At 50.3% G+C, this 12,617-nt stretch overlaps 1 protein-coding gene across 2 annotated transcripts; it reads right to left on the reverse strand.

Moving 5' to 3' along the window:
• Nucleotides 1-4,201: 4,201 nt before the first annotated feature.
• Nucleotides 4,202-12,617, reverse strand: TMEM214 (transmembrane protein 214). 2 transcript variants are annotated; one of them, XM_074331808.2, is made up of 17 exons: nt 12,422-12,617; nt 11,252-11,451; nt 10,530-10,938; nt 10,091-10,225; nt 9,751-9,833; nt 9,206-9,311; nt 9,015-9,096; nt 8,652-8,753; nt 8,160-8,301; nt 7,647-7,738; nt 7,311-7,359; nt 7,005-7,118; nt 6,669-6,786; nt 6,013-6,109; nt 5,653-5,821; nt 5,368-5,513; nt 4,202-5,150 (listed from the first exon to the last, which is right to left on the reverse strand). In XM_074331808.2, exons 3-17 carry the CDS (start codon nt 10,807-10,809, stop codon nt 5,024-5,026), a joined length of 1,842 nt encoding a protein of 613 aa, XP_074187909.1. In that variant the 5' UTR covers nt 10,810-10,938; nt 11,252-11,451; nt 12,422-12,617; the 3' UTR covers nt 4,202-5,023. The 2 variants fall into 2 exon arrangements, with proteins under 2 accessions (XP_074187909.1, XP_019590925.1); XM_019735366.3 differs by having other exon boundaries at nt 10,530-10,680; nt 12,422-12,606.

A 12,617-nucleotide genomic window follows, 5' to 3' on the forward strand; every position in this document is an offset into this window, starting at 1 on the left:
CTCTCGCTTGGAAGCAGAAGTTATTCATGTTGCTTTTTTTTTTGAGGGGAAATTCAGGTAACATAATCAACAATTTTAAAGTATGAACAATTCAGTGGCATTTAGTGCATTCACAATGTTGTGCAAATTACCACCGATCTCCGGTTTCAACACTATTTTTTTAAATCACCCTAGAAGAACATCCCCTACCCTTTAAGCAATTACTCCCCACCCCCATCCCCTGGCAATCACTAATCTGCTTTCTGTCTCTATAGATTTGCCCATTCTGGAGATTTCATTTAAAAGAAATTATAAAATGTGTGACCTTTTGTGTCTGATTTCCTTTACTTATAATGTTTTTGAGACTCATCCAAATTGTAGCATATACCAGTACTTCCTTTTTATAGCTGAATAATATTCTGTTGTATAGATATACAACTTTGTTTACTCATCTGTTCTGATGGACATTTGGGCTATTTCCACCTTCTGTTTTTTTTATGAACTATGGTGCTATAAACATTCATTTACAAGTTCCTGCGTGGATGTTTTTATTTCTCTTGGTATATACCTAGGAGTGGAATTACTGGGTTTGATGGTAATTATATTTAACTCTTTGAGGAACTGCCAAACTGTTTGCCACAGTGGCTGAACCATTTTATATTCTGACCAGCAATGTAGGAGGGTTTCAATCTCTCCACATCCTCACCAACAACTTATTTTCCGTATTTTTTGTTATAGCCAATATTTCAATTAATTAAGCTCAATTAATTATAAGCATTTTTCTATACCATTAAAGAGTCTTTGAAATCATTTGAATAGTCATTTCCCATCCTTAGGTTTTACCAGTTTATTGAAATATTTATCTTATTGCTGGACACAGTTTATATCCAAATTTTCATTGTTAATACTGCCACAATAAAAGTTCTGGTACATAAATCTTTGTCCATATTTCTGTTTACTTCTCTATTCGCCAGAATATATTTTTAGGAGTGGAATTACTTGGTAAAATAGTATGAAACTTTCAAGACTTTTGATAAATATTACCAAATTGCTTCCCAGAAACATTATGTCAATTTCTATCATACCATTCATTGAGTATATTATCACTTAAAAAAACATAGGCAAAAGTAAATGGTATCTTACTTTAAGTAAATGGTATTTTACTTTAAATTTGCACTTTTTTTAACCAATGAAATGGACTTCTTTTCAAGTCTATTGTTTATTTGCATTTCTTTTATGAATTATGTCTTTCATCTATAATTTTATTCTTGTGTTTAGCACTCTTCTTACTGATTTGTGGTTCTTTAACATTAAGGATATACAGAGGGTGCCAAAAAAATGTACACACATTTTAAGAAAGGAAAAAACTATATTAAAATAATGCTGACGGTAACCACTTTGAGCACCTCTTGTAATTGCAGAAGTCAAACATGACTTCTTGCTATCGGTATATATTATTACAATTTTAATAGTTTTTTCCTTTCTTAAAATGTGTATACATTTTTTTGACACCCTCTATATTTATAAGCTTAACAAGAAAATGGAAGCCATGATCAACATACCAACTTGACCTAACAGATATACACAGAACATTTCACCCAACAGTAGTAGAATATGTATTCTCATGCACTGGAACATTCTCCAGGATAGCCTGTATGATAGGTAAAAAGTTTCAATAAATTTAAAAAGATTAAACTCATACAAAGTATGATTAATGTAAATGTAAACTACAAACTGGATGATAGTGATATGTTAGTGTAAGTTCATTGATGTTGGCAGAGCGAGAGGCTGTGAGAGTATAGGGGTAAGGAGTATGTCATTTTGCTCAATTTTGATGTGAACCTGAAACTGCCCTAAAAATAAAGTCTATTAAAAATTAATAACTGGTGTGCTAACACAGTAAAAAAAAATTATACCAAGGCACATCCAAAAATATGTCTGATTTCAATATTTTTATTAATAGGCAGAATAGTCAATATTCAATATTCACTCATACCCTGAATGGTCCCTCTGCCTTCAAATTCCTTCTCATATCTCAAATATGGGGCAAAGAAACTACCAAAAACAGAATAACACATAGGGGAAAGCAAGGTCCTTTGTCCCCGCAAACCCTTTTGTGAACAGAACCATGAAGAGTATGTAGAAAAAGGATGGATCACTTTAAGTGTTCACTTCAAACTCCTTTAGGAGAGATAAGACATGCTAAAATACTGAGGTCATCCAACTATTGAAATTTCTGTGTAATTGACAACTAGGTTATTCTGCAATAGGGCAGGGAAGGCATGTCTGTCTCCATGGGAAACACTCCACCCCAAGGGTGGTGGCATTTGAGCATGGACCTGCAATGCTGCATGTGGGAGCCGAGCAACATATTCTTCCTGGCAATCTATCCATCAAATTATCTATCCATAAGTCAGGCTGGCCCATCAAGCTGGCCTGCTCTACAGCTGCAGCTGTATACTGGGCACAAATAACCAGAGGACTCTGGAAACATACTTTAAATGTTTCAACTGAGTCATGTGATATAATTTGCAGGTCCACACAGAAATGGTAATAACTAAAGTTAGTAAGAGATAACCATAGTTAAACTGTCCTAGTTTTATGGCATGTTATCTGTAGAACTCCAGCTGTGTGTGCCAAGTAAAGTTACAATGCCCGGATGTGGCCCTCTGAAGTCAGTTTACTTCCATTCTTCAATAACAAGTTATTGCCCACCTGTCAGTATCAGCGTGTACTCTTACTAGCTTACACTCGTTCAACTCACTGGTTCAGTTTGGATTCCTGTTTGACAGTTCTGAAAAATGAAACATCTGGATGACTGGTTTAGCTTTAATAGACAGCCAAGTGCAGTGTTGGACTCCTCCACTGACAGAGCAAAAATTCTGGACAATTCCAACATTGGGTCAACCAACTGCATCAAGTAAAACTAATTCAGGTGTCAAGTGTCCTTGAGAAGCTGTGGAGACCCCAGTTAACCTAAGTTGGAGAAAAATGTTGTATCCCAGACTAATATGTCAGAAATTAAATGAACCCAACAAGGCATAGTACACACATTAGGCACAAAGGAAGCGCTTGTAAGTGGCATTCTGAGAGCTGCTGGATTGAGACCAGCCCAGTAACCTTAGTGGGACTCAATGTCAGTGTAGGATGGAGTGTCATCCATCTACTTGTCCTTTGCTGTTGCCAACCCAGGATCACACCAACCCCTTCTTCCACTTCTCTTGAATACATGACAGTTCCAAGGATTTGCTATTAAAAATTGACCGTTTGTTTCTGATTGGTGAAGAACTGAGGAAATGGAACATCTTGGGACCTTGGACAGTTCTGCCTAGCAGTCCTAGACTGTGGCTCTTTGCCAGGCAGGGTTGTATTTTTCTCAGAAAAATGTTCATACTAAGTGCCATTAGGAGAGTTTGGTTCTGTCCAGTGTGGGCTGTTTAATTCCCTAGGTAACGTAGTTACTTCCTAACAAGGGAACAAAAATGTGAGATGCTATAGTTCTCATGACCTCACGTTATCAAGATTTTCCTATGCTTGCTACTTTATAATCTTGCCATTGGAAAATGGAGCGACTTATCTCAGGGTAGCACATGCCAATGGAAAGTGGTAGCTGGCCATCATCCCTGCTGGTCATCTCAGGTGTTCATGACGGAAGCAGAAACCAGCCCGTGGAAGTTGGGAGTGGGCAGTGTACCTCTAGTACTGCTTGTCTTACAACATTCAAGCAAAGAAACTCAAGGTGAGAGCTGAAACTCATGCAGTTATGACTTACTATAGTCTCAAGTCAAAAATTAAAAGGGATTTTGGTGATAAACCCTCGATCATGTGTCTCTTAGAGTTCTAAATCTTTCACTCACTTCCTTAGAAAACAAATCAGTTAATAAATTAAGGTCCTGGCAAAGAAGATATCCCCTCATCACTGGCCAAGCATTCCCCTAGGAGAATCCCCTCACTGCAACTTCTCCAAACATAACATATTCAAGCTGTCAAGGCAAATCTTAACTGGGATATGAATCAGTGACAAGTGGGACAATACTCAGGGGCAAAGAGTGTCTATAACCCTCCTAAGACAAAGTTGAGAATGACGGGTGTGGGCTTTCCTTGCCAGAAGCTCAATTACTGCCAGTGGCTACAAGCCCTAAGAGGGCAGGTACCCATATTTTGTTGTCATGTCCACAACTATGGGAATGCCCATGGAGGATGCAGAGAGGAAAGCTAGACATCAAATCTGTGTCCTTTATTCCACCTAGTTGGCATATCCAGGAGCCATATGTTGAATCCTATCTCAACAGACTGTTGGCAAGGTTCTCAGGGCCCGAGGCACACAATTACCTGCGCTCTGCTCTCCAGAGATGGTAGGGGTGGGCAGCGGAGAGACGCGGAGCCTTGAGGCAGAACCCTCCAGCACTGAAGGGGAATCGTGAGTGAGGAAGTAGGATCATGATGGAGGGGGGCAGCAAGCGACGCTGAAGGACCTCAATTGGGCATTTTGAGGTGAGAGCGTTTTTCATCCAGCCCTCCATGCCCACTGACTGCCACAGCCAGGCGGTGGGGAGAGGTGAAGGTGCTGTTGCCCATGCCCACTGCAGTGCTGTATTCTCTGGGAAGCCCCTTTCTTTTTCCTGCTGTGCTCAGTCTGGGAGCAGAAATCATTCGTCAGAGGTATGTAGAAGCCACTCGCTGGAGGCCCACCTCTTTGGAGATGAGCTGTTTGGAGCTTCAGAAATGAGGTGGGAGGAAGTGGAGAGCAGAAGACAAGAGAGGAGGCGAGTGAGGCTACCAGCCCAAGGACAGAGGCTGGGAGCTATGTGCCATTGGGCCAGAGACGTGTTCAGTGGAATCGTGGGTAGTAGACTGAGACACCCCTGGGCTCAGTCACCACCAAAGATGGAAGAACTGGGGCAGAGGCAACTGGCCACTTGCCTCGGAGACAGAACTCAGGGACCAGATAAAAAAAAGACCCCACACAGAACTGAATCCCTCTGCCCCCCAGCAGTGTCAGAGGGCCTGCTCCAGACAGAGCCCGGTGGCCAGGGAGGCAGGGCTATTGCTGGGATATCATGGCAAGTGCCCAGTCCAAGAAAGCCACTGTGATGTCTTGCAGGCAGAGCCAGGTCCAGTGGGCAGCCTCACTGAACTGTGTCTTCACGCAGCTCCAGGTCACCTCACCTCTGGGAGGAAAGCAGAACACTTATGTGGGTTGCAAAGTAGTGGTGTGCAGCTGTGTCAAGTCACAAGGCTGCCACTGAGACCCACAACCGCATACCAAGGGGGCCAAGGCATGAGCAAGGGGCAGGGTGGCATGAGAGACCGGACAGAGGAGCCTTGTCCCTGGAGAGGGCATGCGGCCCCTGGGGCTCCTGCTGGAGCCCGGGCTGAGTGTCTCACCTGCACGCCTCGTGGCAGTGTTGCTGGGCCCGGGCCAGGGCCTCGAGCAGCATGTGCCACAAGGGCAGCAGCACGTTCTGGTAGAGAAGCAGGAGCAGCTCCCCAAGAGAACAGAGCAGCTGGTGCAGGGCATCAGGGAGCTGGAGCTGGAGCATGAAGAATGGACGGGTTAGTGACCGGCAATGCACCCCGGCCCTAAGGACCCAGTGCATGCGAGGCCGCCCCTTCCCGAGGACTCAGCCCTTGGGGAGACCAGCCCTTCTCTGAATGCCGCCTCCGGCTTACCCTCTGGGACAGACTGGTGAGGCTGTCACGAAGAGAGGCAAGGTGGGAGGCACAGTGGGCAAAAAGGAAGCTGCCTGTGGCACTGAGGTGGGCCCACGCCAGCTGCAAGCTGGGCCTCACCACGGTCAGCAGGTGGGAGCCCCAGGCAGGCAACGTCTCCACTAGCCAGCTGTAGAAGACGGAGGGAGAGAGGAAGGCTGAGTTTCCTCGGGCAGCTGGACTCCCCAAGAATAGTTGCAGGGAGGCCTTAGAAAAGGCAAACCAAAATCACTTCCCACTGACGGTCAATGTTGTCACCACCCTCAATGTCCAAGCCCTCTCTCCGCCCTCTCCCGCCTCCCCTTCCGGGGAGGTGCTTACCTGCAGCCTTGCAGGCTGTAGGAGTAGATCTTGGCACACGCTTGTTGGCCAGCAGGCAAGAAACCAGATGATTGGAGCAACCGGCCAGAAAGGGAGGCTGAGTAAAGGGGGCCTCCAGTGAGCTGGGCAGTGAGGGGGGCAGGGACTGGGCAGACAGACACTGCAGGCCCCAGAGCAGGCGCGTTGGGGGAAGGGGCAGAACTCAGTGTGTTCACAGAGCTGCATGCATGGAGGGAGGGCCGCACGGCTGGGAAGCCGAGCCCACTTCTCCTGCCCGGCCAGGTCACAGGAATGGTGCGGTCAGACGGAGGCCTGGACTTAGGCATCAGGAAGCCTTGGGTTGGGGTCTGCCCTCTACTTACCAGCTGTGATCTTAAACTAATTGATAAATATTTGTGAGCCTCAATTTTTCCAAGAGTTAAAAAGAAGGTAACACCTACTTAAAATGAAACCATGAACACACAAACATTTCTACACTGCACAGCGCTAGTCCAATCTGAAGTGGTCATGTCACAGCTGTGCACACAAAAACCTGTCTGTAAAGTGTGTCTCTGCAGTATCCAGGGCAAAGCTGTGTGTGCTGGGGACAGCAGCGCTCCACCCAGCTCTATGCTCCACCCCGCCGCTATCTCCCTGGTCTGCCAACCCCTGCTTACCCTGGAAAGAGCTGTGTGACCGGAAGTCGTGGCACAGGAAACCGATGACAAAGATCAGCAGCAACAGGAGCAGCTGCATCCAGGGCAGCCGGTAGCCCCACGCCTGCTGCAACAGCCCCTAGGAGGCCAGGGCGCAGGAGCAGTGGTCAGTCAGGAGGGAGACGGGCTGGTCTTGCCTCAAGCTAGGCTGTCCACAGAGAGGGTCAAGGCCTCACACTACCCCTGAGGCAGTGGGGGCTCCAGGGACAGGTAGGGCAGGAGCGTGACACAGGCCCAACCCAGGGTGTGCCACGACAGAGAACAGCGTGTGGGCTGGGGAGGGCTGGGTGCCCGCACCTTGCAGGCCTTGTCACACGTGGCGACATCCTGGTCATTACAGCTGCCTTTCCGTAGCAGCTCCTGGTTGGTAAGCTTGAAGGACTGAATGGTTTCTTGCAAAGACTTCCATGTCTATAGGGTAAGAAATATCTGGGTTGAGAACCTAAGATTTGGCCCATGAGGGAACCCTGAACCTCTGTCATGCTTCATTTTCCGTACCAAGTGTACCAACAAAGCACCTTCTCAGGGAAGGGGGGACAGCGGCTGAGGGGTACGAACCCAGAACCCAGGTGAGGCTCAGCTTGCCATGTCCTCCCAGCTCACCTTTTTGGGAAGCCGCTCCCAGGACCTGAGCAAATGCTCCAGCAGCAGGCTGTGGGGGAAGCACAACCCCTTCCAATCAGGGGCCTGCTTGGCTCCTCCCATCATCCATTAGACCCCACCTCCTTCAGGCTGAAACTCTCCCCCACACTCAGAACTCAGAGAGGAGCCACTTCCTAGAGGCCACCCAGCAATGTGTCCACTCAACTTGAGAGGCATGAGCCCCAACAATAGTGACAAATGTTCCCCTTCTGCTTCTAAGACAGAAACAGGTTGGGAAGCATGAACTACGGTTTCTCTGTGTGGATCAAAGGCAGGTGACCCTCCACCCCCACCTGCCTGGATTGTGACAAGTGCTTGGGGTACAGCTGCCTCCAGACGCTGGCACTGAGGGGGTCCACTGTCAGGCACTCAGTCAAGCTGCTCAGGAGCTGCACAGGAGACAGGAGAGGCAGCCACTGCTGGGGCATGGGGATGGCGGACGGGGAGTGTGGAAAGGAAACCCCCTTCCCCTAAGTGAGGCCACCCAGGCAGCCCTAGAGGAGCATGCCCAGACCCCAGAAATCTCTGAGAGGCTGTAAAGGGGAGGCTGGGGTTCCTGAGCTAAACCTGGGGCTCAGAGATCCCTCGTTTGTAAGGAGCAGGACATCAGAGATCAGCCAGACCTGAATGTGCCGTCCTTTCGCTTTGTTCTTTTAGTGTCGAGCATGAGGGACTGGGGCAGGAGGCTGACAGGACTGAGCTAAGGGATGTGCAGGGAATGGGTCCACGAAGGCGAGGCCTTAGTCAGCAGACAGGGACCTCAGCAGCAGACCCCTGAAGGGTAAAAGGAGCCTCCCACCATTTCCTCACCTCTTTCTTCATCTCAGAAGGGCAGCTAGGGGTGGCTCTGGACAGAAAGGAGGGGAAGTAGGTATGCAGGGTGGATTCCGGCTTTGCCCCAAATGCCAGCACCTTCAGTCGGGGGTAGAGCTGACACAGCTGCTCCTGCAGGCTGGGGTGGGGATGGGGAGGAGAACCAGGCACAGGCTCTAACTGGAGTTGTGCCGTGTCCCTTTGCCTGCCTCAGAACCCACGCCTTGCCCAAGAGGGAAGTCACTAGAGGCCTTGTACTGGCTCTGAATCTTTTTAGACTCAGAAGCTTCTTGGAAAAGCTGTTGAAGGTCATGGACTCTCTCCCCAGGAAAATGCCCATATGCCAATCAAACTCAAGGGTCCATATAATTTCACTTGAATTTGCAAGTTGTTCTAGGATGGCTGGAGCAGAAGGGAGAGGGATACACTGCCTGCTCCTACCCATCCGCTGGGATCCTTCACAGCAGCTGTGCCCCCAGGCAGCCCTACCTGGGTGTCAGGGAGTTGTTGGGCATATAGGCAAAGTCCAGAAGTGGGAAGAAGTCTTTGGGGCCAATCATGCCAAAGCCCTTGGTGAGGTTGGGGTGCATCCTGTGGGGTATGAAAGACACAAGTTTGTTGGGAACCGCCACCCAGGCCATGATGCCAGCTAAGACCGACATCTAGGAAAAAGGGCATAAACTCTACCCTACTCCCCACCCCTTAATGCCGCCCTCCTTTCTTCCTCGCCATACATTCTGACCCTAATTCTCCTCACTCTATGGACCCCAGGATCCCAGCATCCCATTTTGCTGAAACAGCCACTTGGAGACACCTGGGCCCTCCCCTTGCTGCCTCCCCCCCACTACTCACCGGAGCAGGCGATCCAGGTATGCAATGGCGAAGGGGGACAGGGACTTGATGCCCAGCACAGGCAGCATGATCCCCAGCCACACTGTGGGGACAAAGGTCAGGGAGGAAGCCTCAGGCTTGGATCCACTGGGACATTAAAGACGAGCGTCCCGGTTTTAAGACCATTCCCCTCACCCCCACTGCCTTGTTACCTTTCAGTCCCTCGGTGAGGTTGGCAAAACCTGCTTGACCCAGGGCCCACATGATGGTGAGACACTTTGCTGGTCGGTTCTGGTGGGACCTCAGCAGTTCCAGGAACTGAGGAGACCAGTGGGGGAGGCAGGCTGGGATGGAGCAAAGCACCAGGAGCACCCCCACAGCCAGGCAGGAGAGCTGTCAACTGGGAGAGCGACAGGCTGAGGGCCAGCGGGCTCTCTGGTCGTGTGGTGCAGTGATTCAGAGCAGGGGCTCTGGCACCAGGTGGTGGCCTTCACCCAGACTTGCCACTTACTAGCTGACTGACTCTGGGAAAGTGACTGAACCCCTCTGTGGCTCAATCTTCTCATCTATAAATGAGAGTAACAGCAGTACCTGCCTCATGTATATAAAGCAGACACACAGCCAGCGCTAACAGTAGCAGCCATTATGACTGCCTTACGGGGTCCTCCACGAGCCCTTGACTGGGTCCAACAGTGTGGACTGTACCCAGCCACCCAGTCCTAGCCTGCTGGTATCCTCACCACCACGCTGAACTCACTTTGCCCAGGTTCATGGTGACAATCTTGGGCTTGTCTTGTAGAATGGCCTGGATACAGATACGGTAACCATGTAGCGACTCCCCTGGAGAGACATATGTTCTCAGACTCACACACAGGACCAGGCATCCCAAACCTGAAATCTCCCGTTTGTCAGGTATGAGCCCAGAACCCAGGCCTAGCGTGTCCTACCCTCTTCCTCCCTCCATCCCTCCGCCTCCCAATAAAAGAGTGTTGAGATGAACACATTTCTAGAAACAGAACAACCCAGCCACTCTTGACGCAGGAAAAAGGGAGCAGGTGCCCAAGACGAGGCTGGGCTATCCCACATGGGCGTCTCACCTGGCGTCTTATCCAGCTCTTGCAGCATGGTGAACAGACAGTGGTCAAAAAAGAGCTCCAGAGATCCTGCTGCCTTTGCCAGGAGCCCTCGGATGGTCCCACGCAGCTCCCGGCTCACCAGGCTGTAGGGATAATCTGGGGCGACAGGCCTCCACGTGAGTGCTACGACCAGAAGCCTCTGCCAGCTCTGAGTCCTCTGCTGTGCTCCCCGAGGATGGTGAGTGGAGGCAGAGGTCCCTGCAACAAGACTGGCATCCTTCCCATCCCAATGAGGTCCCGCTTTCACGGCCATGATGGTTTGAGAACAGCTCAAATCACCCATATAAATCAGGGCAGTGGGGGGCCCTGGGGTCTGCCGTCACTACGTAACGTGCGTACACACAGCCCTTTGCGAATTTTCTTAAACTTGTCTGAGCTTGAGGGAGTTGGGAGAACTAACCGTGAGTATGCTGGCTCAGTGTGGGTTCACTTAGAGGTGCCTGGAGCTTGTAGTTGAGATAGCTGGCCAGGTCCTTCAGCCACACGGATGGGTTCCCAGAGAACACACTCTGGCTCTTGTCCAGTTCCTTCTGCAGAGCTGCCACGTCCAGCTGCCAGGGACACAGGCCCCTCAGAGTCAGTTGTGGGTAAGTTTTGAGTGTAGAAAAATGGGGTAGAGGTGGGGAAATGATTGAACTAGGTGGTGGTAGGAAGAACAAAGGGTTTCTGCTTTTAAACATGAGTATGAAGAATGCCACAATTTTGCTGCATCCAGATCTTTACAAAGTGTAGGACAGCTGGAATTGCTGATCTCAAGGTCCAGTACGCTTAGGCCCTTCACATGTTCAAGGGGAACAATACAAGACAAGCTGCAAAATGAAAGATTACTGATTCCACGGTGAGAGAAACCACAAGTCATTTCTCTAACCCCTCCCTGGCATCCATGAAGTTTCAAGGCTCTCCTGTCACTAATTTGTTTCCCTATAAACTTCTTATTTCCTTTTTACCCCAAGTGCAAACATCCTATCTCTTGGGGTTTCCATCCTCCCCTGAACGCCTCCCCTCAGCCAAGTGTCCCAAATTCCACAGGTGTCTCAGCTGCCCAGCCCCGCCCGGCTCCTTTCACTTTCTCTACATCCCAAGTCCTCCCTCTTTCCCCACCTAAAGTCTAGGCACACTCACAGCTTTCAGTGCCTCCTCCAGGCTGCGGAAGCGGCCCTGTTTCTGGTTTTGGTTGGTGAGGGTCGCCTCCTTTTTAGTTTGCTTCTTGTTCCCTGGTTTCTTAGGCTCCACAGCAGGGGGTGGAACCTGCTCTTTATTCTGCTTCTTCATGATTCTCTCAAAGCCCAGCTCGTAAAGGGTGCTCGTTGTCTGGATTGGAGCTGGGGTGATGACAGGCAGAGAAGGGGGGGCCGTCTTTGGGTCATGAGGGCCTCACAGGAACAGGGGTCCCTTCCCCCACACTGTCGCCTAATTCATCTCCAGGGAGGAGCTGCCTCAAAGCCCCTCCTTGCTGTCCTGCTTAGTGGGCAGACCAGCGAGCCCTCTTGGTTGCTTCTTTCAGTCATTACAGCTCATGAACTCACAGGCTCTTTCACTAGATGAGGCATTTATTAGTAAATCAGCGTATGTGGGAACTAGTGGAGGGGTTGGAGACAGAGGGCTGCTTCCTTGGTGAGTGGTGACTAGTCTGGGAGGTCAGAAATTCTCCATCTTGGTTCTACCCCATGTCCTCCTGGTTCAGATGTGACAACGCCTTAATCAACAAGTGGCAAGATTTCTCCAGGAGACTGAGGAAACAGGTGCCACTTAGAATAAGACTTGGTGGGTGTTGAGAGTGTGAGGTGGGTCATTTCTCCCATCCCTAGGCCTCCTGTCCGTCCTCCCTTCCCCTCATCTGCTGGTTCCGTAGGGAGGGAGCACCTTGTATAATGAACCAGAATGCCTCTTGCCTGCATTGGGACCCCTGCCCATCGAGGCCAGGCTAGAGACCGGGAACGGCTGGTAGGGTTTGTGTGTGCAGTGAGCTGAGCATCCGAAGGCCGGAATCCAAGTTCCCTCTGACACGTGATACTAGGCAAGGCCTCTAACTTCACTGGGTCTCAGTGTACTCGTCTGCGAGGCGAGGACAGCAACCTCCCTCGTGCTTTCTACCTCTTGTGATGCTCAACAGAGGGAGACAAGGCGAGGGTCGTGCCCGCTGAACCGGAGGAGGCAATCGGCAGGAGCGCTCTCGCCTCCAGGAGCCCAGGGACGTTCTGACTCCGGGCTCCCGCAGCTACTCGTTACCACCCTGGAGGGGCAGGCCTGGGCCAGACAGCGGCGCGTACAGCGGGCCCGGTGGGTACTCACGGGTCAGGTCGTATTTCCACACTCCGTTCGCCTCCCCAAGCGCCCGGCGGTCCCCTCCGCCGCCTCGCCCACTGCCGCTCGCCCCAGGCCGCCGCCCCTTCTTCACCACCTCCCAGCGCCCCCCACCCGCCGTCTTGGCCGCCATGGTTCCGACCCTCCCGCCAACGCCACCTCCCTGGACTTTCCAGTCGGGTAC

The sequence above is a fragment of the Rhinolophus sinicus genome, chromosome 2, assembly GCF_057876585.1.
Source record: "Rhinolophus sinicus isolate RSI-liver-muscle chromosome 2, RSI-T2T, whole genome shotgun sequence".
In the NCBI taxonomy this organism is placed as follows: Eukaryota; Metazoa; Chordata; class Mammalia; order Chiroptera; family Rhinolophidae; genus Rhinolophus; species Rhinolophus sinicus.